The sequence below is a fragment of the Mobula birostris genome, chromosome 27, assembly GCF_030028105.1.
Source record: "Mobula birostris isolate sMobBir1 chromosome 27, sMobBir1.hap1, whole genome shotgun sequence".
In the NCBI taxonomy this organism is placed as follows: Eukaryota; Metazoa; Chordata; class Chondrichthyes; order Myliobatiformes; family Myliobatidae; genus Mobula; species Mobula birostris.
This window is the reverse complement of record NC_092396.1, coordinates 2275935-2300698: the sequence shown is the minus strand read 5'-3', so window position 1 is coordinate 2300698 and position 24764 is coordinate 2275935. Positions and strand designations below refer to the sequence as shown.

Here is a 24764-nt window from a genome sequence, read left to right as displayed (position 1 = left end):
CCACGGTACATCGACAGAAATTTGCTAAAGTGTTTGGCAACTTACCAAATTTTCTCAAACTCCTACACGGCCGAGTGTCGACAGCAGAGCGATCTGCGCCCACATCTCTTACCTCTGTGAATAATGCAGATGTTAAACAGCAGCATTACGTGTGGGTCGGGGAGGAGGTGGGAGAACGTTGCCTTGGACTGCTTCTGAGGCAACACACACTCAAAATGCTGATGAAACTCAGCAAGTCAGGCAGCATCTATGGAGGGAAATAAACAGTCAATGTTTCAGGTCAAGACCCTTCATCAGGACTAGAAAGGAAGGGGAAAGATGCCAGAATACAAAGATGGGGGAAGGCCAGGGATGACAAGCTTGAAGATGATAGGTGAGACCAGGTAGATGGGTGGGGGGAGGTGATAGGTGGAAAAGGTAAAGTGCTGAAGAAGAAGGAATCTGATAGGAAAGGAAAATGGAGTGGATAGGCAAGTGAGGAGAAGAGGTAAGGGGGCCAGAGTGAGGAATTGAAGAAGAAGGAAGGGGAAAAAAAAATTACCCAAAGTTGGAGAAATCAATGTTGATGTCGTCAGGTTGGAGGCTACCCAGGCAGAATGAGTTTGTTGCTCCTCCACCCTGAGAGTGGCCTTATCGTGGCAGAAGAGGAGGCCATGGACCGACATTTCGGAATGGGAATAGGGATTGGAATTGAAATGGTTGGCCACTGGGAATTCCTGCTTTTAGTCTGCTGGGAGGGCTTGTCAAGGGCAGAAGCCGTTCAGGCTCCCAGCTCCCGGCTCTTGTTCCTGTACAGACTTTCGGTGATCCATGACATGTTGTGTGAGGTGGGTGTTAATGGGGTTAATAGAACAGGAAAGATGCAGAACGGGTCAATTAATTCTGACTGGTGAATAATGAGAACACAAGATACCACGGGAGATCTGACTGACTAAAGAGCTCTTTAATCACCTACAAATGGCAGCAATGGAGAGTTGCGAGAATGTTCCTTTTTTGTTGGTGTGAACAGTCACTAACGCTAGTTGCCCTGGATAGAACAGAAAGTGGTGACTGTTTAACTTGCTGCAGAGTTGAAGATGGGAGCCTCAATTACAGTATTTCAGAACACTGTTTTCGGATTACATTTCGGCATTCAACACTATTGTTCCAGAGACCTTCGAGTCATAGAAATGTACAGAACAGAAAAAGGCCCTTCAGCCCATCTAGTCCATGCCACTTAGACTGCCATCGACCTGCACCGGGATCATAGCCCTCCGTACGTTGGTGAATAAACTACTCCTCGATCTAAATACACCACCATGCAACTGGGTGTTGGACTGTTGAGCAACCAGACCTCAGAAAATCAGGATCACAACTGCTCCTCTCCCCCCATGTCTGTCACTTTATGGGTGGGGTCAACCTATGTACATAAGCTATCTTACATATTTATATTTTTTTTGTGCTGCATCAGACCAGAGTTATAATTAATTTGTTCTCCATTACACTTGGGTACTGGAAATGACATTTAAAAGTCCTGAACCCGGAATTTTGAATTTTGATTGCAGTTTGAGCTGCCGTGTTTCACTCACCGTTCATTCAGTAATGATACCGTTTCAGCTGGCTGAGATTTTGTAAACCCTCCCATGTGGTGTGGTAAAGCCGATCAACATGCTCCCAGACACAGGGGATTCTGGAAATCTTCAGCAACACCCGCAGAATGCTGGAGGAACTCAGCAGCATCAACGGAGAGGAACGAGCAGTCAGTGTTTTGGGCCAAGACCCTTCATCAGGGCTGGAAAGGAAGGGAGAAGATGCCAGAATAAAAAGTGGGGGGAAGGGAAGTAGATAGCTAGGTGATAGGTGAAGCCAGATGGGTGGGAAAGATAAAGGACTGGAGAGGTAGGATTCTGATAGGAGAGGAAAGCAGACCATGGGAGAGAGGGAAGGAGGAAGGGCACCAGAAGGAGGTGATGGGCAGGTGATGAGAAGAGAAATGGTGAGAGGGGAACTAGAATAAAGAATGGAAAAAGAGAGAAGGGAAGGGGGGAAAATGACTAGAAGTTCGAGAAATCGGTGTTCGTGCCATCAGGTTGGAGGCTACCCAGATGGAGTATAAGGTACTGGTCCTCCATGCTGAGAGTTGCTTCAGACGCACCATTTCAGTGACTGTAAATGCTGAAATCTGAAGCAACCAGCTTTCTGCTGGAATAACTCAGCGGGTCAGGCAGCGTCTTCGGGGATGCGGGGGAATCCTACGTTATAGGTCAGGGTGTCAGAGTTCGGAGCCCAAAGACATGCCGGTTAGTAGCTTAATCTGCCATTGTAAATTGTCCTGTGCTTAGACTAGGGTTGAATTAGGGGGTTGCTGGGTGGTGTGGCTCAGTGGGCCAGAAAAGCTTGTTCTGTGCTGAATCTCTAAATAAGTGTAAAGATGTGAGCGACAAGCAAGGCCATGATCTTGGCCCCTGCTGTCCAGTCTATCAATCAGTGACCTGACCCCTGCTGTCCATTCTATCAGTGATCTTGACCCCTGCTGTCCAGTCTATCAATCAGTGACCTGACCCCTGCTGTCCAGTCTATTAATCAGTGATCTGACCCCTGCTGTCCATTCTATCAGTGACCTTGACCCCTGCTGTCCAGTCTATCAATCAGTGACCTGACCCCTGCTGTCCAGTCTATCAGTGACCTTCACCCCGACTGTCCAGTCTGTCAGTGACCTTCACCCCTACTGTCCAGTCTATCAGTGGCCTTGACCACTACTGTCCAGTCTACCAATCAATGGCTAGGCTGTGATATTACAGCCTTGTTGATTGTAGCAAGCTGTGTATCCTTGTCATACTGTAGGGAAAACTGGCAGAATTCCAACAGGTTTGGTTCAATTAATCTAAGAGCCACAACAGAGAATATTTTGTAAATTCAAGGTACAATGACAACAGCGACTGGAAAGAATCTGCCACTAAAAGTATCGATTTGGTTTTGAGTCATAGAGCTTTACATCACAGAAACAGGCCCTTCAGCCCATCTAGTCCATGCCAAAATATTAATCTGCCTAGTCCTATAGACCTGCACCCGGACCATAGCCCTCCATCCCCCTCCCGTCAATATACTTATCCAAACTTCTCTTAACTATTGGAAATGAACCTGCAACCACCGTTTCTGCTTTTCCCCCTCAGGTTGGGTGAGACTAGAAATAGATTCAGGGTGAAAGGTAAAATACTTAAAGGAAACATGAGGGGGAATTTCTTCACTCAGGGTGGTGAGAGTGTGGAACAAGCTGCCAGTGAAAGTGGTGGATGCAAGTTTGATTTCAACATTTCAAAGTTCAAAGTCAATTTATTATCAAAGTGCCCTGAGATTCATTTTTCTGTGGGCATAGTCAATAAGTCTATAGAATAATAACCATAACAAAGTCAATGAAATATCACCCAACTAGGGCATTCAACTAGAATGGAGAAGACAACAAACTGCAAATACAAAAAGAAAGATAGATAGATAGATAGATAGATAAATAAGTAAATACATACATACATATGCAAGCAATAAATAATCTACAATATGTGCTGAAGATTCCTTGAAAGTGAGTCACTAGGTTGTGGAAACACTTTAATGATTGGGCAAGTGAAATTGAGTGAAGTTATCTCCTTTGGTTCAAGGGCCTGATGGTTGAGGGATAATAACCCTTCCTGAACCTGGTGGTGTGAGTCTTGAGACTCTTGTACCTTCTTCCTGATGGTAGCAGTGAGAAGAGAGCATGACTCAGGGCCCCTGATGATGGATCCTGCTTTCCTGAGACAGCATTTCATATGGATGTGCTCAATGGTTGGAGGACTTTACCGTGATGGACTAGGCCATATCCACTACTTTTTGTAGGATCTACTGTTCAAGAATATTGCTGTTTCCATACCAGGCTGTGATGAAACATTCAATATACTCTCCACCACACATCTATAGAAGTTTGTCAAAGTTTTAGATGTCATGTGAATCTTTGCAAACTCCTAAGTAAGTAGAGGCATTAAAGATAAATTTGAATAAGTACATGGATGGTAGGGGATGGAGGGATATGGTCTGGGTGTGGGTCAGTGGGACTAGCAGAAAATCAGGTCTGCATGGACTAGATGGACCAAAGGGCTTGTTTCTGTGTTGTAGTTTCTGGGTCCACACCTTGGAAGGTATTGGAGGCTCCTGTGAAGTTGCAAGTATCCATTCCGTGGTTTTGCCGCCTCCCACGCAGATGCGTGCAGACTGGTTTCTGCCACCTTTTTTTGAATAGACTAGATTACTGCAATGCGCTTTTTACTCGCATCTATTGACAATCTTCAACTCATTCAGAATGCCACTGCTGGACTTTTTACCAAAACCAGGATGAGAGAACAGACCATTCCCATACTAGCTACTGCGCATTGGCTTCCTGGGCCTTTTAGAATTGATTTTAAAGTTCTCTTACTTATTTTTAAAGCTCCTAATGGTCTGGGACTGGAGTACATCGTAGAATCATTTTTGTTTTATAATCCTACTTGAGCTCTCAGGTCTTCTTCAGCCAGTGCCTTAAACTTAAACAATCTCCCTCAAAAGATAACTGGCAGGTCAGCTTTTTAGAGCCATGCTTCTAAACTGTGGAATCCCTAAAACTATAAGGGATGCAGACTCAGTTAAAACTTTAAAACACCAGCTCAAAACCTATTTATTTAACCTGGCCTTTAACTAAATCTTTTTGTCTTTTGTTTTCATGTTTGTACTTTATCTCATTGAAACGCACTTTGAACTACATCATCTGTGTGAAAAGAGCTCTATAAATCAGTCATTATTATTATATATAAAATTTATTATTATTATTATTACTACCTGCTATACAGCTGCATGCATGTGGGCTGCAGTTACTGCTACTACCACCTCAGCTTCTCCCGCAGTTACCATATGCCCCTGTGAAGTTCAGGATTACACAGCCCTGGGTATCAGCAGTGGCAACACTCTCCCCTGAGGTTCTGGATTCTCGACTCAGTGCACCTTCCATCCTGCCGTGCTGCACTAACTGGCCAGAACGTGATGAGGGGAAGGCAAATACTTGCAGTATCCCGGGTCAGAATGCATTTATCAGCCAGGACATGTTTGCCCATAATCATGCTGCTGCAGTTGGCTGTGACAGTGACCTCTCTCCAGGGTCTGCGGTGGGCTGAGCTACGTTATGGGGCATCCTAAATGGGGAAGTGACAACAGAATCACTCTGCTTTCACCAGAGGTTGTGAAGGGTGGAACATCGTCCAAGCTCTCCACCGAGAAGGATCCAACCAAATTTCTACAAATACACACTCGGCAGATTTCTACAGATTTACCATGGACAGCATTCTAACTGGTTGCGTCACTGGCTGGTATGGGGGGGGGGGTCACTGCACAGGACTGGGAAAAGCTGCAGGAAGTTGTAAACTGGGCCAGATCCATCATGGGCATCGAGGACATCTTCAAAAGGCGATGCCTCAAAAAGGCGGGACCATCATTAAGGACCCCCATCACCCAGGACTTGCCCTCTTCTCATTGCGACCATCAGGGAGGAGTACAGGACCCTGAAGACATACACTTAACATTTCAGTAAGTTTCTTTCCTCCACCATCAGTTTTCTGAATAGACAATAAATCTGTAAACACGGCCTCACTATTTTTGCTCTTTTTGCATTAATGTATTTATTGTTGTAACTTGTGGTAATTTTTATGTCTTGCACTGGTCTGCTGTGCAAAACAACAAATTTCACAACATATGTCAGTGATTAAAAAAAAGTTTAGATTCAGAACTCCAGATTGGCTACTGGAGACATATGTCAGTGATTTAAAAAAACCTGAGTTTAGATTCAGAACTCCAGCTTGGCTACTGGAGATCAGGTTTTTGACATGGTGTAGACAAGTTTAATCTGAGAGCTTTTTCCTAGTAGATATGCTGGGGCTATGGCCCAACCTCACGAGCCTCCGGTGTCGTCATAAATTCCAGTGCCAACACAGCGTGCCCGCAGTGCTCGATAGAACAACGCAGAACCCAGCGAGCAACAGGTCCTTTCCTCCCTCCAACCCCCCACCCACACACGTGCACAGTCCCTCCATCTCCAGGACAGACCTCAGCCATCGGGCTACCACTTCTGGACTTCTGATCAACCTTCGGGCTCACTGCTGAGGACAAGACCTTGAACTTTTGGCTTGCCAACTCACCGTCCCTCATTCCTTTTGCTGACATTGATGTCCAGTCCCGGAACCCATCAGCCTGGGACAGCCGACATCCACAGATCACATCGCTGGCCTTCGAGCCTGCAGCAGAGGCTCAGACCTCACCCTGACCTCTAACTCCTCTCCGTCACAGGTAAAGCCCTCCCCACCATTCAGCACACTTACAAGGAACACTGCTACAAGAAGGCATTATCCGTCATCTAGGATCCCACCGTCCAGGCCATGCTGTCTTCTTAAACACAAAATACTCTGCAGATGCTGGGGTCAAAGCAACACTCACAACACGCTGGAGGAACTCAGCAGGTCGGGCAGCATCCGTGGAAATAATCAGTCAACGTCAGGAGTCCTGACGAAGGGTTCCGGCCCAAAACGTTGACTGATCATTTCCACGGATGCTGCCCGAGCTGCCATGCTCTCTTCTTGCTGCTGCCATCAGGAAGGAGATATGGGAGCCTCAGGTCCCACACCACCAGGTTCAGCAACAGTTATTACCCCACAACTATCAGGCTCCTGAACTGATGTGGATAACTTCAGTCACCTCAATCTGAAACAATTCTGCAACCTGAGGACTCATTTTGAAGGACAACTCATGTTCTCAATGTTACTTAACTTTTTTATTATTTACACATTTATCTTCTTTTGCACATTGGTTGTATGCAGGCCTTGTTTTTCATAATTGTATCATTTTTTTATTTTCCTTAATTACCCTCAGGAAACTGAACCTAGGGGTTGTATATGGCGACATATAATAAACCTACTTCCAACTTCCAATCACTCACCATTTCAAGAACACTTCTAAATGTGTGTAGTTTTTCATTGATTCCATTGTATTTCTCTGTTCTAATGCGAATGTCTGCAATAAAATGAATCTCAGGATGACATATATGTACTAAATTTACTTTGAACTTTGAAGTCTTAAAAAGTTGTACAGCACTGTGATCTCCCAGTTCCTGTAACCTGTGGGAGGGCTGCGTCCCGCGGGGAGTGCTCCCCGTTTGGAATGATTGTGACTACTGGCAGACAAGCCGGCTCGCCAACCGCTTGCATCTTGAACTGAGGGCGCATTCAATGATCTCTGTCAATCCTTTAAGTTAATGGCTCCGCACCTGACGACAGGCGAGCCCTGAACTCCGGAATTTGCTGCCTCAACCTCTGCTCCTGAGAAGCGTTTAAAACCTCGGATTTTTAGGCCATCTGTCCCCGCTATAAGATGAAGAGGCTCGGTGTCGGGTAACGGTTCTGTGAGCCGCCTTGGGAAGTGTTATCACATGCAAGGTGCTGTACAAACGCGGGTTATTGCTGTTGGAATGTGGGGGCGATACGAGCGTCCTGCGGGTCTGTGGGACGTCGGGGATCCGAATCAGATTTAATATCACCGGCGTGTGTTGTAAAATATATTGTTTTGCGGCAGTAGTACATTGCAATAAGTAATTTTCAAACTACGAATAACAATAAGAAATATATAAAGTGGTGCAAAAAGTGAGCAAAATAGTCAGGCAGTGTTTCATGGTTGGGTTCAGTGTCTGTTCAGAAATCTGATGGCGGGGGAGAAGACGCTGTTCCGGAATCATTGAGTGCGTGTCTTCAGGATTCTGTACCTCCTCCTTGATGGTAGCAATGAGGAGAGGGCACGTCCTGGGTGATGGGGGTCCTTAATGATGGATGCCTACTTTCGAAGATGTCCTCGGCGCTGGGGAGGCTACGATGGAGGTGGCCGAGTTTACAACTTTCTGCAGCTTTCTCCGATCCTGTGCCGTGACCCCTCCGGACCAGACAGCGATGCCCAGCCAGTTAGAATGCTCTCCACGGCACATCTGTAGAAATTTGCGAGTGTCTTTGGTGACATACCAGTTCTCCTCAAACTCCTCAAGAAATATAGCCGCTGTTGTCGCTTCTTTGTGAGTGCATCAATACGAAGCCATTTATGGTAGAGCAGGCACACAGAACCCCGAACCCAAACGCAAACCCAAACCCAAACCCGACAGCTCTCCAATATAAATGGACGCTACCAAGTGTGCTGAGTGCAGCTGTATTAAAAGATAGTGGTGTTTAGTTAACTTTGTCACGCGTTGCGAAATGGTTAAAGTCGTTCGCGCCTCAGGTTCTCGAAATTTATTGCTTTACTCTGTATTTGGACAGTTTTTGATGGCTTTGGCACTTTGGAGTTTGTCCTTGTGTGCGGTTTTTCACTGATTCTATTGTGTTCTTTGTATTTACTGTGCATGCCCACAAGAAAATGAATCTCGGCGACATGTATGTACTTTGATAATAAATTTGCTTTGAACTTTGAGTGAAGCTAAATCCTGCAGGGCGGCTATCAGACTCCCCACAAGGAATTCGGACTAATCCTGATTAACTCCAGAGATGGTGTGGGCTCTACCCCAGAGAGTTGCGAGGTTGGAAACACTTCTCAGTCAGTTCATACAGATTGGCTGTCGGGTTTCCGTGCGAAGAGAGAGCTTGTGGCCGCAAGAGGGTCAGAGGTTGCGAGGAAGTGGCCCGCGTCTGTGAGAGCCGAGAGTCGCTTGTGGCGGTGTTAGCGGCGGGGGCAGCCGATAGGACATCCCGTTATCGTCCCCGTGAACGTTGCCGTGACTTCCCAGGTGGCGTTCGGCTGTTGTAGAGGACTCGCAGATCGCTTTAGCGGCAGCGTTGTGTTGGAACTGCGTTCTCTGACGCTGAAGCATAAGGTGCGCGGCAGCTGGATTTCTTTGTGCGGGAGTTAAATGAATTTCCCTCTCTCTCTCTGTAGAGTGGGATTACAGCTTCATGTTAAAGCGAGCGCTACAAGAAGCGGATTTTCTGATTAAGTGCGGTCGAACAATGGGTGCGACCCAGAGGGGAGGGACGGGAGGGGACACAAAGACGTGGGGGTGGGGGCTGCAACTGGTCGGCACATGGAGTTATGGGAGGGGATGTGGTAGAGCAGGTCACGACTCCCGCTGGCTGCTGCTTGTATCAGAGAGTCAGCAGTGTTTACCCGGCGAGTGAGGCGCGGCAGCGGCCGTGTGTCCGCGCTGTAGGCCAGCTCCTGTCCGCAGGGAGGTTCCGAGCTCCGCGCCGCCGCCGCCGCTGGGCTCCGCTCCTCCGGCCCACCCGAGCAGCCCGACCCGCCGATGGAAAAGCTGATCGCTAACGACTACAGTCCGGTAACCACAGTGAAAACACTGCGAGTCCTCCAAAAAGCTTTGTACATTAGTTAAGAGGGAGCTATGCGTCTTTTTTTAAAGTGGGGATTTGATTGAGGTTAACTTAAGCATAAAAGGGCAGGACAGAATCAGTTTAATGTCACTGGCATATGTTGCGAAATTTCTTTAGCGTCGGCAGTACATTGTAATACATAATAAAAACTATCAATTACAATAAGTATATAAATATATACATAGTGAGGGAAAACACAGAGGAACTGTTCATGGGTTCGCTGTTCATTCAGAAATCTGATGGCGGAAGGGAAGAAGCTGTTCCTAGGTGGAACATTGCCCGGCAAGTCGCCGTATCTCTGAACGACGGAAGCACTGCATTGAAGTAATGCCCCGGGACGCTTCGCTCCTGGTGAATTAATCTTTAAACCGTGGCCACGATTGTTGTGGAGTGCGTCTTGTTCACTCAGCCCTCTCCTCTGTTGTCCCACTCTCCTGCTCCAGTGACTGGACTGTTAGTTCACTCTCGTCCTTATCTCCCCCTCCCCCCACCCCACCCCCGTTTCTGCCACCTCCTTCAACCCATACTCGCTAATATTACCTCTGCCCACTGGACAATCGCAGAATATAAGTTTATAAAACTCTGGTAAGGCCGCACCAAGAGGAGCAGGGTAGGCTGCCTTAACTGGGGGTTGTTCAGTGACACTCGCATCTACAGTGCGGTGATGAAGTGCTCTGAGAGGTTAATCGTGGTTAGAATCAACTCCTGCCTAAGCAAGGACCTGGACCCGCTGCAATTTGCCTGTCGCTACAATAGATCTACAGCGGGCACGATCTCTTTGGCTCTTGGATCTCTCGGACAGTAGTGATTCTTCTGTCAGGCTGCAGTTTATTGATTACAGATCACCCTTCAATACAATCAACAAAGCGGAAAGCCTGGGCGTCTGTACCTCCCTCAACAACTGGATGCTCGACTTCCTCACGGGAAGACCAGAGTCCGTGCAGATCTCCACCTCACTGATGATCAACACTGGTCGGCACTGGTCACCTCTGAGACGTGTGCTTAGCCCACTGCTCTACTCTCTGGACACCCATGACTGCGTGACTAGGCACAGCTCAAATGCCATCTATAAATTTTCTGACAACGGTACTATTATTGCCAGAATTTCAGATGGTGACGAAGAAGGCTGGTTGAGTGTCAGCAACAACCTGTCACTCAACATCGGTAAGACGGAGGAGGAGGGATCACACTCCAGTCCTCATGGAGGGATCTCCAGGACAAGGGATCACACTCCAGTCCTCATAGAGGGATCTCCAGGACAAGGGATCACACTCCAGTCCTCATGGAAGGATCTCCAGTGGAAAGGGTGAGCAATTTCAAGTTCCTGGGTGTCAACATCTCTGAGGATCTACCCTGGGCCCGACATATCGATGCAGCTACAAAGAAGGCACGACAACGGAGTTTGTGGAGATTTGGTATGTCACCAAAGATACTCGCAAATTGCTACAGATGTACTATGGACAGCATTCTAACTGGCTGCATCATAACTGGTCCTGACGAAGGGTTCCAGCCCGAAACGTTGACTGATCGTTTCTGCGGATGCTGCTGGACCTGCTGAGTTCCAGCCAGCGTGTTGTGAGTGTTGCTCATTCTAACTGCTGCATCACTGTCGAGTAGGGGAGGCGGGAGGGTCCCTACACAGGATCAAAATCAGCTCTCGAAATTTGTGTCAGTGTCCTCAGCATCCAGGACACCTTCAAGGAGCAATGCCTCAAAGAAAGAGGCATCCATCAGTAAGGAGCCCCATCACGCAGGACATGCCCTCTTCTCATCACTACCATCAGGGAGGAGGTACAGGAGTCTGAAGATACACACTCAATGTTTCAGGGACACTACCTCACTACTTTCTTTTTGCACTGCATATTTGATTTAATGTATATACTTACTGTAATTTACAGTTTTAATATTATGTATTGCAATGTAGTGCTGCTGCAAAACAACAAATTTCATGGTGGATGCCGGTGATAGTAAAACTGATTCTGTTCTGGAGTTTTGCATACAGTTCTGATCACCCTGTTATAGGAAGGATGTCGAGGCTTTGGAGAGGGTGCAGGAGAGGTTTACCAGGGTGCTGCCTGGATCAGAGGGCGTGTGCCGTAATGGGAGGTTGGACAAATGTGATTGTTTTCTCCGGAGCAGCGGAGACTGAGGGGAGATCTGATAGATGTTGATAAGATTGAGAGACAGAGATAGAGGTAGAGTAGACAGACACTATCTTTTTACAAGAGTTGAAATGTCTGATAGCAGAGGGCTTGCATTTAAGGTGAAAGGGGGGTAATTTCAACAGAGAAGTGAGGGGAAAGTTTTTAGACAGTGGTGGGTGCCTTGAATGCGCTGCCGATGGTGGTGAGAGAGGTAAAAGTATTAGAGACTTTTAGGAGTCATTTAGATAGGCACATGAATGTGAGGAAAATGGAAGGATATGGACATTGTGTAAGCAGAAGATTAATTTAGTTAGCCATTTGATTATTAATTTAGTTCAGCACAGCAGTGTGGGCTGAAGGGCGAGTCCCTGTGCTGTTCTACCTATTTTGTGAGATTTGTTGTTTTACAATGTAACACCTAAAAGTAACTACAATCTACAATAAGTTTTTCTTAGTTAGTGTAAAAAGACTGCAAAATATTGAGACAGTGTTCGTGGGTTCAATCTCCATTCAGAAATCTGATGGCGAAGGGGAAGAAGCTGGTCCTGAATCATTGAGTGTGTGTCTTCAGGCTCCTGTACCTCCTCAATGGCATCAATGAGAAAAGGCATTGAGCTGGCTGACGGGGGTTCATAGTGAGGGATGCTGTTCTTGATGATGGACCTGGCTGAGTTTACAACCCTCTGCAGTCTTCTCTCATCCTATGCAGTGGCCCCTCTGTAACAGACAGTGACGCAACCAGTTAGAATGCCCTCCACAGTACATCGTAGAAGTTTGTTACTGCGCTGTATCTCCAGATTTTTTTTTAAAAATCAGCACAATACTATGGGCTGAATGGCCTGGCCTGTGCTGTACTGTTCTGTGATTTGAGGCACAGCCTCAGAATAGAAGAGCAACCCTTTGGGAGAGAGATGAAGAGCCAGGGGTTGGTAAATCTGTGGAATTCGTTGCCACAGACGGCTGTGGAGGCCAAGACTTTGGGTATAATTAAAGTGGAGTCTGATAGTCTGGTTAATCAGGGCATCAAAGGTTACGGGAGAAGGCAGGAGAATGGGATTGAGAGGGATAGTAAATCAGCCATGATGGAATGGCAGAGCAGACTCAGGGGGCCGAATAGCCTAATTCTGGTCTAATACTTGTTATGCACTGGGCTGTAACCACCACTTTCTGCAGAGTTTTCCGTTTCTGGGCATTGGTGTTTCTATACCAGGCCGTGACAGAACCAGTCAGGATGCTCTCCACTGTCCATCTATAGAAGTTAGTCAAAGTTTTTGGTGTCATTCTGAATCTACGCAAACGACTAAGAAAGTAGACGTTCTGCAGTGTTTTCTATTTGATGGCATTTACGTGCTGGTCCAAGGACATCATTGAATATGATAATGCAAAGGAATTTAAAGTTACTAACCAAGGAATTTAAAGTTGAAAGTTCAACGTAAACTTACTATCAAAGTACATATATGTCACCATATACAACCCTGACATTCATTTTCTTGTGGGCAAACTCAGTAACTCCAAGAAACACAATAAAATCAACGAACGACTGCACAAAGCAAGATGGACAACGACCCATTTGGCCCATCGATTCTGCTCCATTATTTCATCATGGCTGATCCAATTTTCTTATCAGCCCCAATCCCCTGCCTTCTCCCTGTATCCCTTCAAGCTCTGACCAATCAAGTATCTATCAACCTGACTTGGGGTGTGAGTCCTGAGGCTCCTGTACCTTCTTTCTGATGGTAGCAGCGAGAAGAGAGCATGATCTGGGTGGTGAGGGTCCTTGATAATGGATGCAGTTTTCCCGTGAGTGCACCCTATGTAAATGTGCTCATTGGTGGGGCTGGCTTTGCCCGTGATGGACACCGTATCCACAACCCTTACTAAAGCCAGAACAAGGATCAGTGTAATCTGAAGTCTTCACACTAGATGCCAAAGGATCACTGCGACCCTGTTTCACAAATGAAGAGAAGACCCATTCTTGGTTCTAGATTTGTTGCAGGTCATGGAGATATTCTAACACCAATGAGATACACTGTTGTGAGCACAGGGTTAAATCGGTACCCCATTGTGATCGCAGGGGTTAAATCAGTAACTCATTGTGATCGGGGGTTAAATCACCCATTGTGATCGCGGGGTTAAATCGGTACCCTATTGTGATTGCAGGGTTAAATCTGTATCCCATTGTGATCGGGGGTTAAATGAGTAACCCCATTGTGGTTGGAGGTTAAATTGGTGCCCCGTTGTGATCGGGAGCTTAGATCAATACCCTGTTGTGAAAGGGGATTTAAGTTGATAGGCTATTGTGAGCGGGGGTTTAAATCAATACACTATTGTGAGCGGGGGTTTAAATCAATACACTATTGTGAGCGAGGGTTTAAACCGATACCCTGTTGTGAAGGAGGGTATTAAACGGCGTAGATTTTTTTAAATTTCGGGATACAGGAAACAGGCTCTTCCAGCCCTTTGAGCCGGTTGCCCAGCAACCACTAGCCTAACCACTGGCCTACGAGCCAGTGCATCTGTACCCTGTGGGAGGAAACTGGAGCACCCAGAGAAAACCAACGCAATCCAGGGGGGGGGCGTACGAACTCCTTCAGTTAACGTCAGAATTGAACTCTGAACTCTGACTCCCTGAGCTACAGTAAGATGCCTGAATGGCTCATGCCATTGACTGTGTTAACGTTGTGTTTTCTTCTTACAGCCTACACCCAGCTACAGCCGCACCAGCTGATCCAACAACAGCAATTCCAGCTTCAGCAACAGCAGCAGAAACATCTGCAGCACCAGTTTGTCATCCAGCAGCAACCGCCGCAGATCACGCCGAGGCAGCAACAGCCGCAGCTCATCCACACCTCCGCCCAGCTCCAGAATCTGCAGCAGCAGCCGGTGCCCTCCAGCGCAACGCCGCAGCCCCTGCCGCATGCGCAGCACTGCCAGCCTGCCCTGCACCGCAAGCAACAGGGGCTCAGCGCCACGCCACCGGCGCAGATCCCTGTCCTGCAGCCTGTGCCTCAGAGCCAGCAGAATCTGCAGCATGCCGGGCAGACGGACAGCCATGCACAGCATGCGCTGGCGCCGCAGACCACTGCAGTGAACCTGCAGGTCCAGCCATCTGCACACGTGGTAAGGTGACCTCCTCCCAGCTCTCCAGTTCCCTTTCAAAGCATAGATTGTAGAGCTTAGATTGTAGGCATAGATCACAGAACTTGGGACAGTACAGGCCCTTTGGCCCACAATGATGTGCTGACCTTTTAACCTACTCTTAGTCTATCTAACCCTTCCCTCCCATATAGCCCTCCATTTTTCCATCAATCATGTGCCTATCTAAGAGTCTCTTAAATGTCCCTAATGTATCAGCCTCTACCCCCATCCCTAGCAGCACATTCCACACAGCCACCGCTCTGTCTGTAAAAAAAAAACTATTTTACCCCCTGTACATTTCTCCAATCGCCTTAAAGTTATGCTCCCTCAATTTAGCCATTTCCACACTGGGATAAATTCTCTAGCTGCCTACCTATCCAACTCTTAGCTTCCTCTCCAACATTCCTTCAATAAATATTTGATATAATGAAAATATGTGAATTGTAATCTCTTCAGATTACTGTTTACAGATTAAAATCACCATGACACAAAGGTAGAGGACTTGTAAACAGTGTCGTAGGTTCCAGCAGGACATTGACAAAGTGTAGAACTAGGCTGAGATGTGGCAGATGGAGTTCATCATGGAAAAGTATGAAGTGAATCATACAAAGAGTTACATGTAGGATTAACTCAAATTTCCTTCCCGTAGGGTGGCAGTGAAGATGAATGGGATGAGTTAGTAAGACTGGGCTCAATAACTATGATCATAAGAGGTCAAGGTTTTTTGGCGAAACCTATCAGCTTGTAAGGCTTACGACAATAAATCAGCCATGGTCACGGTCGTGATAGGTTTTTGCAGCACCTACTTTGGTTAGCAGTCCTGATCGATTGACAGTTCCACAGGTGGCTTCAAACTCCCTGATACATTTCATTCCACTTGTAAACTCTTGTGAGGCGTAGCGGTTAGTGTAACACTGTTACAGCACCAGGGTGTCAATTCCTACTACTCCCTCTAAGGAGTTCATACGTTCTCCCCAAGTCTGTGTGGGTTTCCTCCGAGTGCTCTGGTTTCCTCCCATGTTGCAAAGGCGTACAGGTTAGGGTCAGTAAGTTGTGGCCATGCTGTGTTGGCACTGGAGGCATGGTGACACTTGCAGGCTGCCCCAGCATATTCCCCACTTATTTGATTTGACCAAACGTCGTATCTCACTATATGTTTTAACATAAATGTGACAAAGAGAGTTTATTTTAGACTCCTACACCGAGGCCTGGAAGAGTAATCCTGCTACATCCCAACGTGTCAGCAGGTAATTTAATGCATCTGGCCTTGGGATGTGTCAGTAACAGCTGGATCTCCGGCACTTTACCTGGTCTGACCCAAGTTGCAGTTGGGTGACCGTTGGGACCCAGCAAACCCTCGGACCAACAGGCATTATGGTCGGGCTGTGGAGACTGGCCTGACCAATGACACTCAGATCTGGTCAGTGGAAAAAATAGAACTCGTAGCATTCTGTCACAACTCAGAAAATCAGGTGTTATCTAGGCACCGGCTCTTTGCAGTTTCCTTTCAATTCTTTGGGGACGTGCTGAGGTTGTCGGAGAGATGTCCGTGGTTAGGCGCTGTGTATCTCTGAACATCTGTGAGTTTATAATTAGCCACATACTGCACAAGGCTGGGCGTCGGGTGTCAGAGAGGAGCCAGGCTGATGTAGAGATAATTGTGTTACAACATATCACTTCTCTACTGCCTGGATTAGAGAACATGTCTTACGAGGATAGGTCTTTTCTCTCTGGAGTGAAGAACAATGAGAGGTGACAGGATGATAAGAGGCATTGACAGAATGGACTGGCAGACTATTTCCCAGGGAGGAAATAGTTATACAAGGAGATGTAATTTTAAGATGTTTGGAACACTAAGGTGCATTTACGATACAAATTAAAGAGTAAACAGTATAACGCTACTGGCATTTCATATGTGATGGGACCTGGGAGGTGGCAGGGAATTCATTTGTCTTACAGCCTGTAGGAAGAAGCTATTTCCCATACTAACAGTTCTTATCCTAATGCTACTGTTCCTCCTGCCTGATTGTAGGGGGTCAAAGAAATTGTTGGACGAATGGCGGGGGGATCATTGACAATGCTGAGGGCCCTGCTTACACAGTGCCCTGATAACTATGGGGGCTGATTGATGAGTTCGTGGCCTAAGGTAGAAAATGAGTTATTAACTTCAAACTTTCTGCATAATCACTCAAAGAGTTGAACTGCACATGCATGTAATGAGAGCTGTATAACTCATCTCCTTCTATCTTAGGCCACAAACTTATCAATCACCCCTGCTGTGGACCACTTCTGGAGGTCCAAGACACCGACTTCTACAAAGAAGGAATCTGTATGCTCCACGGCCGCTGGACTAAGTGTGTAAATGTAGGAAAAATATATGTGCTAAGTTTTCTAAAATTGACTCCATAGAGCCATAGAAACTATAGCACAGAAACAGGCCCTTTGGCCCTTCTTGGCTGTGCCAAACCATTTTCTGCCTAGTCCCACTGACCTGCACACGGACCATATCCCTCCATACACCTCCCATCCACGTACCTGTCCAATTTATTCTTAAATGTTAAAAAAGAACCCGCATTTACCACCTGGTCTGGCAGCTCATTCCATACTCCCACCACTCTCTGTGTGAAGAAGCCCCCCCTAATGTTCCCTTTAAACTTTTCCCCCCTCACCCTTAACCCATGTCCTCTAGTTTTTTTCTCCCCTTGCCTCAGTGGAAAAAGCCTGCTTGCATTCACTCTATCTATACCCATCATAATTTTATATACCTCTATCAAATCTCCCCTCATTCTTCTACGCTCCAGGGAATAAAGTCCTGACCTATTCAACCTTTCTCTGTAACTGAGTTTCTCAAGTCTACTCTTTCAACCTTATTTATATCCTTCCTGTAATTTGGTGACCAAAACTGAACACAATACTCCAGAATCGGCCTCACCAATGCCTTATACAACCTCATCTACCTTAGGCCATGAACTTATCAATCACCCCTCGTACTTCTAATGGGTGGAAGAGATGATCCTCTTAGCAGTTGTTACAACCCTTTGTAGGGTCTTGTGGTCAAGTGCCCTGCAACTCCCATACCAGATGGTGATGCAGCTGGTCAGGACACTTCCAAGAGTGCTCCTGTAAAAAACTGGTTAGAATGTGGTGGGGGTGCTGACTTGCTTCAATCTCTTCTGGAAGTGGAGGTGCTGCTGTGCTAACCTGACCAATAAGGTGGTGCTGAGGGACCAGGAGAGCGCACCTGTTATGTGCACTCCCAACTCTCTCCAGGGAGCAGCTGTTTGTTTGCAGTGAGCTGTGATCAGCCTGCACCTTCCTAAAGTCCATAATCATCTCTGTGGTCTTGTCCACGATGAGACTCAAGTTGTTGGCTCTACTGCTGAATTCCTCCCCCAGCATGTTTATAACTGTGAAGGAGGCCATGCAGCCCATCGAGCTGCGGTAAGACCAATCCAGCGTCTCCCCCCACCCCCCAAGAGCCTCTGTGTTCTTTTCCCAAGAGCCTTGTTGAGTCTCCTGTTTTGTGTAGGATGGTAGGTAAACCTGCTTCCAAAGCAAGAACTTTAGGAAAATGGGAATTCTAGCGATTCACCTCCCTCTGAGAGGAGTTAATATTCCAGATTGTTTAATGTCATTTCCAGTACACAAGTGTAAAGGAGAACAAAATAATTATTTCTCCAGATCCAATGCAGCGCAAAGAAAACACATTAAGATAAAGAACACAATAATAATATAAAAACACAATAAATATTAATGCATAAGATAGTTTATATATTGATCGTCGATAAGGTGACACTAGGCACAGGCGTGTCTGTTCATAAGGCGACTCTGACAGGAAATGATAAAATAGTGGTTGGGAGTTTGGAGGGGTGGGTTAGTGGGTGGAGGCGTTGATCAGACTTGCTACTTGGGGAAAGTACCTGTTGTGCAGTTGGTGCCAGCATATCCTTTCTTAGATAAGGGGCCGAATTTGTAGAGTTTACTTGGGGAACCGTCCCTGACAGTAGCTGGGCTGCCTCGGGGGGTGGGTGGGCTGGTATTGTATCTCGGCCCTGTGCAGGACTGGACTGGGCTGAGGCTGAGGCTGAGGCTGATGGCTACTTGCCGATCCACTCTGTCGCAGATTCAGCAGAGCCTGAGGAGTGGGCCCGACAGCAGGAGGGACAAGCCTGACCCGGTGGCCGAGAAGGGGCCAGTGGAGAAACCCAGTGCACCGACCACCCCGGGGCCCTCGGCCACACCCGACCAGAAGAAGGCCGAGCCCACCAAGCCTGTGACACAAGGTGAGAGTCCGGATGTCTATGTGACTGGCCCCTACGTCCTGGCCAATTCTGGCCCCTACCTCTCTCACCCGTGGGAGGGAGGAGGGAAGGGGGAGGAAGGAACGAAGGAGATGCAGGCAGCAGTTAGTGCTGGGTTTGACGCAGGGGGTGTGGGCTGACGGTCAGCAATGGGACTGACCCGGGGGATGTCGGGATGTTGGGCTGACGGTCAGTGATTGGACTGACCCAGGGGATGTGAGTTCATGGTCGGCAATGGGACTGACCCAGGGGATGTGAGCAGGCAGTCAGTGATGGGACTGACCCAGGGGATGTGGGCTGGTGGTCAGTGATGGGACTGACCCAGGGGATGTGGGCTGGTGGTCAGTGATGAATGGGACTGACCCAGGGGATGTGGGCTGGTGGTCAGTGATGGGACTGACCCAGGGGATGTTGGGTAGGTGGTCAGTGATGAATGGGACTGACCCAGGGGATGTGGGCTGGTGGTCAGTGATGGATGGGATTGACCCAGGGGATGTGGGCTGGTGGTCAGTGATGGATGGACTGACCCAGGGGATGTGGGCTGGTGGTCAGTGATGGGACTGACCCAGGGGATGTGGGCTGGTGGTCAGTAATGAGACTGACCCAGGGAATGTTGGGTAGGTGGTCAGTGATGAATGGGACTGACCCAGGGGATGTGGGCTGACAGTCGGCAATGGGTCTGACCCAGGGGATGTGGGCTAGTGGTCAGTGATGAACGGGACTGACCCAGGGGATGTAGGCTGGTGGTCAGTGATGGGACTGACCCAGGGGATGTGGGCTGGTGGTCAGTAATGAGACTGACCCAGGGAATGTTGGGTAGGTGGTCAGTGATGAATGGGACTGACCCAGGGGATGTGGGCTGGTGGTCAGTGATGGGACTGACCCAGGGGATGTGGGCTGGTGGTCAGTGATGGATGGGACTGACCCAGGGGATGTGGGCTGGTGGTCAGTGATGGGACTGACCCAGGGGATGTACACTGACTGAAGGGGCTGTGTCTGTGTCTGTGCTGTATGACTCTGAGGTAGACAGCCAGGCAAATGAGCAACTGGACAAGCATCACGTGAAGACAAGCCACAGATGGGTACGCCTCGAGCCGGGTGTTACTCTGATTCACTTTACACACCCTTTGATCTCCAGTTACTGCTCTTCTAGTGGGGCAAATGTTCTTCCTGAGTTAACACCAGAATTACAATCAGCTTTAATCTCACTAGCATTTGCCACCTTTGCAATTGCATCAATATGCTGGGCTCAGCATAGATCCGCAGAGATGTTGACACTGAGGAATCTGAAACTGCCCGCCTTTTCCACGGCAGATTCCTTGATGAGAACTGGTGTGTGTTCCCTTGACTTCTCCTTCTGGAGTCCACCGACAGTTCAGATATCATAGGGAATGCTTCAGTTTAGCAGTGGTGTGTGTGACATTGCTGTAATGGTGAATAAAAGGTTAATTGTTCCATTCACCCCGCTCAGATTGACTCATGGCTTGTTAATACATTTGTTGTTACATTTGAGGCCAATTAAAGCCGTTGCCCTTGGAGACTGCCAGGAACGATCCAAATATCGTGCAAAACATCGCATGCCTGCCAACAGCAGAGGGATGAGGCTCCCAACATGTTCCTAGAGCCAGACAAAGCACTCCATACACCCCTCCACCCTCCCGCTTCCGTTCCTCAACTCGTATCCTGCTAAAGTTTGGCCGGGACTTAGCCATTGCCTCAACTGACCCCAGGTTCAGACATAGAAACATTAAAAAAAATCTACAGCACAGTACAGGCCCTTCGGCCCACAGAGCTGTGCCGAACATGTCCTTACCTTAGAAATTACCTAGAGTTACCCATAGCCCTCTATTTTTCTAAGCTCCATGTACCTATCCAGGAGTCTCCTAAAAGACCCTGTTGTTTCCACCTCCACCACCATTGCTGGCAGCCCATTCCACGCATTCACCAATCTCTGCATAAAAACTTACCCCTGACATCTCCTCGGTACCTATTTCCAAGCACCTTAAAACTGTGCCCCTCATGTTAGCCATTTCAGCCCTGGAAAAAAGCCTCTGACTATCCACACGATCAATGCCTCTCATCATCTTAGACACCTCTATCAGGTCACCTCCCATCCTCCATCGCTCCAAGGAGAAAAGGCCAAGTTCACTCGACCTATTCTCATAAGGCATGCTCCCCAATCCAGGCAACATCCTTGCAAATCTCCTCTGCACCCTTTCTATGGTTTCCACATCCTTCCTGTAGTGAGGTGACCAGAACTGAACACAGTACTCCAAGTGGGGTCTGACCAGGGTCCTATATAGAAGCAACATTACCTCTCTGCTCCTAAACTCAAATCACATAATTGATGAAAGCCAATGCACATATGCCTTCTTAACTACAGAGTCAACCTGTGCAGCAGCTTTGAGTGTCCTATGGACTCTGACCCCAAGATCCCTCTGATCCTCCACACTGCCAACAGTCTTATCATTAATACTATATTCTGCCATCATATTTGACCTACCAAAATGAACTACTTCACACTTATCTGGGTTGAACTCCATCTGCCACTTCGCTGCCCAGTTTTGCATCCTATCAATGTCCCGCTGTAACCTCTGACAGCCCTCCACACTATCCACAACACCCCCAACCTTTGTGTCATCAGCAAGTTTATTAACCTATCCCTCCACTTCCTTATCCAGGTCATTTATAAAAATCAGAACAGATCCCTGAGGCACACCACTGGTCACTGACCAGTGACAAAGTTCAAAAGGTTCCAAGTAAATTTATTATCAAAGTACATTACTTAACCATGTACAACTTGGGCATGTGACCAAGTGGTTAAGGCATTCAACTAGCGATCTGAAGGGCGTGAGTTCGAGCCCCAGCCAAGGCAGCCTGTTGTGTCCTTGAGCAAGGCACTTAACCACACAGTGCTCTGCGACGACACCGGTGCGAAGCTGTATCGGCCCTTGCCCTTCCCTTGGACAACATCAGTGTTGTGGAGAGGGGAGACTTGCAGCATGGGCAACTGCCAGTCTTCCATACAACCTTGCACAGGCCTGCGCCCTGGAGAGTGAAGACTTTCCAGGCGCAGATCCATGGTCTTGTAAGACTAACGGTTCCCTTAAAACAACTCCTGAGATTCATTTTCTTGTGGGCATACACAGTAACTACAAAGAATCACAATGGAATCAATGGAAAACTGCACACAGCAAGATGGACAAGCAACCAATGTGCAAAATACAAAAAAAACTGCAACTACAAAAAGAAAATAAATAAATAAACAAACAAACAAACAAGCAATAAATATCGGGTACATGAGATGAAGAGTCCTTGAAAGTGAGCCCATAGGTTGTGGGAAAAATTCAGAGATGGAGGAGTGAAGTTGAGTCTGATAGCTGAGGGGTACTAACTGTTCCTGAACCTGGTGGTGTGGATCCTGATGGCAACAATGAGGAAGGGAGCAAGATCACTGATGGTTGGTGAAGCAGCGGTGTTGATGGAGGGCTCTCAAAGAAGCAAGGTGATAAGTTCTGGTGATGTTAAGGGAAGGGTAAACAATATTCCCAGTCACCGATACGAAACCCCCTGATCTTACATAGGTTGTGATGTGGGAACATTCTCATCGCCTGAGAACGTAGACGATGTCTCGGTGTAACGTGTCATCTCAAAGACTGAGAACTGTCCTCTCATCCTCTCTCAGTTCTTCCTCCCTCCATATCCACTCCCCCACACTTCCGTCTCTCCTCTTCCCACTCCCCTCCCCAATTTCTCCCTATTACCACACCTCCCTCTCCCACCTCTCTCTCAATTCCACCCCCTCAGCCTCCCCCTTCCTCTCCCTCCTGCCACCTCTCTCCTTCCCTCACCCCACCTCTCTCCTTCCACCATTTCTCCTCTCCACCATAAGACACAGGAGCAGAATTAGGCCATTTGGCCCATCGAGTCTGCTCCACCATTCCATCATGGCTGATTTATTATCCCTCTCAACCCCACTCTCCTGCTTTCTCTCTGTAGCTTTCGACACTCTGACTAATCCAGAAAATTATCAACCTCTGATCTAAATATACCCACTGACTTGGTCTCCACAGCCACCTGTGACAATGAATTCCACAGATCCACCACCCTCTGGCTAAGCAAGCCCATCCTCATCTCTGTTCTAAAGGGGCGTCCCTCTATTCTAAGCTGTGTAGACTCTCCCGCTATAGGAAGCATCCTCTCCACATCTACTCTATCTAGGCCTTTCAATATTCGGTAGGTTTCAATGAGATCTCCCCTCATTCTGCTAAACTTCAGTGAGTACAGAGCTGTTGAAACGCTCCACCACTCTCTTTCCCTCCCTCTCACTCTCTCACTCTACACTTCCACTTCCTTGCTGTGTTTTCCCTCTTCCATCCCAACACACCTTAGACACGATAGCGTAGTGGTTAGCACGATGCTGTTACAGCCAGGGTGTCAGAGTTTGGAGTTCAATTCTGGTGCCATCTGTCAGCATGTTTGTATGTTCCTTCCTGTGTGTGCATGGGTTTCCTCCCACAGTCTAATGACATGCCAGTTAATAGGTTAATTGGGCATTGTAAATTGTCCTGTGATTGGGCCAGGGTTAAATGGGTGGGTTGCTGGGTGGTACCGCTGATCACAACTTTTAAAAATGGCGGCGCGGAGGTCCTGTGATGCGGCAGCGGGTGTGGAGTGGGAGAGGAAGTTGTGAAGGGCAGGGTTGGTGCACAGTCACATGCTTGTCATTCTCCTCCACAGGGAAAGGCCCAGAGACCGTGAATGCAAAGTCCCCTTCCCCTGCTCCAACCATGACATCAGGAAATGGCAGCACGACCTCGTCTGTGACGGTGAGCGTGCCGCAGAACGCCGAGAACAAACCACCTCAGGCCATTGTCAAGCCCCAGATTCTTACGCATGTCATCGAGGGGTTCGTTATCCAGGAGGGTGCAGAGCCATTCCCCGTGAGTACCCTCAGACCCGCGGACTTCACCTTCGCGTGGGGAGGGGGTCGCTGCCCATTTGTTCACAGCCTCGTCATCTACTGACTTACAGCTACCAAGTGGCAGCTTCACTAACTAGCACCCGTGAAGCTTAACTTGGTGGTTTAACTAACTAGCACCACTAAGTTTGACCTGTTTGTTTAACTAACTAGAAACACTAACTTTGACCTGGCAATTTAACCAACTAATACCACTAAGTTTGACCTGATGGTTAACTAACTAGAAACACTGACTTTGACCTGACAGATTAACTGACTAGTACCACTAAATTTGTTCTGGTGGGTTGACTAACTAGCACCAAGTCTGATCTGGTGGTTGAACTAACTAGTATAAGTAAGTTTGACTTGATGGTTTAACAAACTAATACCATTAAATTTAACCTGGTGGTTGAACTTTACAAGGACCACTAAATTTGACCCGGTGCGTGAGCTAACTCACATCACTGAGAGTAACCTACAGTCTTCAGTTCTGTAGAGTTATTCTGCTTGGTGTGATGACGTAGCACACTGCATGAGCCAGAGCCTGCAGCAGGGTGTGGATTACACTGGAGGATGCCCGTCTACTCAGACTGGCCAGTTGCTGAGAGAACGGATTAGTTCACCTTACCGACAGTGCTACGGCCTCTCCTGATCTACTCGGAGCCTGGTCACCTTGTCTGCTTTCCTTTCTGCTGGTTACGTAAAGCAGATTGAGTATATTTAAAGTGGAGGTTGATAGGTTCTTGATTGGTTAGCACAAAGGTTACAGGGAGAAGGCAGGAGAATGGGGTTAAGAGGGATAATAAATCAGCCATGATGGAATGGCAGAGCAGAC

At 47.6% G+C, this 24764-nt stretch overlaps 1 protein-coding gene across 8 annotated transcripts in view; it reads left to right on the top strand.

Annotated features, from left to right (window-relative positions):
- The window catches only part of LOC140188712 (polyhomeotic-like protein 2), a 237767-nt gene that overhangs the window by 175868 nt on the left and 37135 nt on the right, over positions 1 to 24764 (top strand). For all 8 annotated transcript variants that reach the window (XR_011883363.1, XM_072245266.1, XM_072245263.1 and 5 more), the window contains 3 exons: positions 14229 to 14650; positions 18792 to 18951; positions 23710 to 23912. Coding sequence is in view for 7 of the 8 variants with exons in the window: in XM_072245266.1 (XP_072101367.1) it covers positions 14229 to 14650; positions 18792 to 18951; positions 23710 to 23912 (785 nt within the window). In the remaining variant the exon portion in view is untranslated. The remainder of the gene's footprint in view (positions 1 to 14228; positions 14651 to 18791; positions 18952 to 23709; positions 23913 to 24764) is intronic.